The sequence below is a fragment of the Austrofundulus limnaeus genome, unplaced genomic scaffold (assembly GCF_001266775.1).
Source record: "Austrofundulus limnaeus strain Quisiro unplaced genomic scaffold, Austrofundulus_limnaeus-1.0 Scaffold548, whole genome shotgun sequence".
Taxonomy (NCBI): domain Eukaryota; kingdom Metazoa; phylum Chordata; class Actinopteri; order Cyprinodontiformes; family Rivulidae; genus Austrofundulus; species Austrofundulus limnaeus.
In genome coordinates, this window is record NW_013952950.1 from 295,545 (window position 1) to 297,350 (window position 1,806).

At 34.2% G+C, this 1,806-nt stretch overlaps 1 protein-coding gene across 1 annotated transcript in view; it reads right to left on the reverse strand.

Annotated features, from left to right (window-relative positions):
• The window catches only part of LOC106530698 (epidermal growth factor receptor kinase substrate 8-like protein 2), a gene marked incomplete at its 3' end in the record, with an annotated part of 2,310 nt that extends 747 nt beyond the window's left edge, over positions 1–1,563 (reverse strand). Inside the window, 2 exon segments of the mRNA XM_014026372.1 lie at positions 79–123; positions 1,357–1,563. Of these exon segments, the coding sequence (XP_013881826.1) occupies positions 79–108 (30 nt within the window).
• Between the last annotated feature and the right edge of the window lie 243 nt (positions 1,564–1,806).

Genomic DNA, 1,806 nt, shown 5'->3' on the forward strand with positions numbered 1-1,806 from the left:
ATATATATGTTTGTTACAAAGTGAAGAAATTTAAAAAATAGAACATATTGTCAGAAGACTAAATTTTGAGAAACTTACAGTAACAAGGTGTCTTCTAGTGCCATTCATCTTTTTTTTTCGCCTCTGTTGAGAAGAAAAAAAAAGTTTTCAACCAAAATTCAGATGAAAGCAGAACATAAATCCTTATCCCACTGTTTTGTCTTGTTTTTTTTTTTTGTTTGTTTTTTTACTGCTAATGATGATGACGTGGATTTATCCCTGCCACAGTTTCAGTTTTTACAGCCTTTCTCTGTTTTAACAGGTTATGTTAAAACTAGTCCGTCCCCTCTTCGGATCTGCCTGCCTGTATCCTGCCTCTGCCACGGTAACAAAGTTCACACTGTGGGAGTGAGGAAGCTGTCCAACCAGTCTGGCTGCACTGCTATCTCACTGCTCAGTCACTCAGCTGCTCGGCGTGCATCAGTACAGGATTCACTGGTATTACAGAGAGCTAACGCCGAGTATCACGTCACACCGCTTTCCTCAAACATATACACAGTATCACATTACAAAGAGCTTCCAACAAGTTTCTACATCAGCACTACTGAGAACTAACGTGTGGAAACTTTGGTTTTGCTTTGATATAACAAAAGTTTCCTTGAAACGGTTACACTTTATTATTGAAGAAGTTATAATCAATAAATCAGACTGTAGAGACTGAGACATTACATCAAATAACTTATTAATGGAGACATAGGAATAAAATAACACAATTCCATCCACTTCAAGGTTTGTGACATGACTGATTTAAAATAATTTGACAATAAAGCATGTGCTCAGATGAAAAAGGTTTCGCTGCATAAAATGTCCACCAAGTTTTAAAATCTTATATCCAGCCAAAATGTCTTTTTGAGACTGATTTACTAAACAAGAACTGATTGTGTAAGAATAATAATCTTGTTTTCAGAATGTGTAAGATTATTTGTCTTGTTAGTCTGAAAATTTGACTCAAATTCAGCCAAAAATTTCTGCCAATGGAGTAAGAAAATTTTACTTGGTAAGATTCTTAAAATACTTGATTTGACTCAATTTTTTCTTATTTCAAGAATCTTACCAAGTAAAATTTTCTTACAGCTAAATTGGCAGAAATTTTTGATTTAATTTGAGTCAAATTTTCACTAACAAGACATAATCTCACACATTGTGAAAACAAGATTATTATTCTTACACAATCAGTTCTTGTTTAGTAAACCAGTCTCAAAACAAGATCAAAAAGACTTTTTGGCTGGATATAAGATTTTAAAACTTGGTAAGATGGACAGTTTTTGCAGTGTTGAAGTAAGTCAAAATTTCCTCTGTAATATGGAATCCACTCACCTTGTTTTGAAGGTTCCTACTAGTTTTTGTCTCTGCTGTGATACTAAAATGTTTGCTGAGTCTCTACTGTAACGGCAGGTGCAGCCTACTCCCCTGCAAAGGTATGAAACAGCAAAGGAGTGTCGCGTTGCCTGTCAACAGTCCCGCCCAAACATAATCATACCTTGAAGATAAAAAAAATTCTCAATCAACCACCCTGTTTACAGCTGCACTTTCCTTAAAAGAAAAAAAACTTAAAATTGCATAAATTTTACCTGCAGGGATGCGGTTTTGGAGAAGATAAAAAAAAACTTATTGAAAACCTGATGACAAACAAATGCAGTGTGAATGATAAAAAAAGGTTGAGATGAAGCTTTTCTATGTTAAAGTACAAATACAGAAATTAAATAAAATACAGAACATTAGCTAAAAGAAGAAAAACTCCAGCTTAAAGCCAAAAGTAACAAAAGC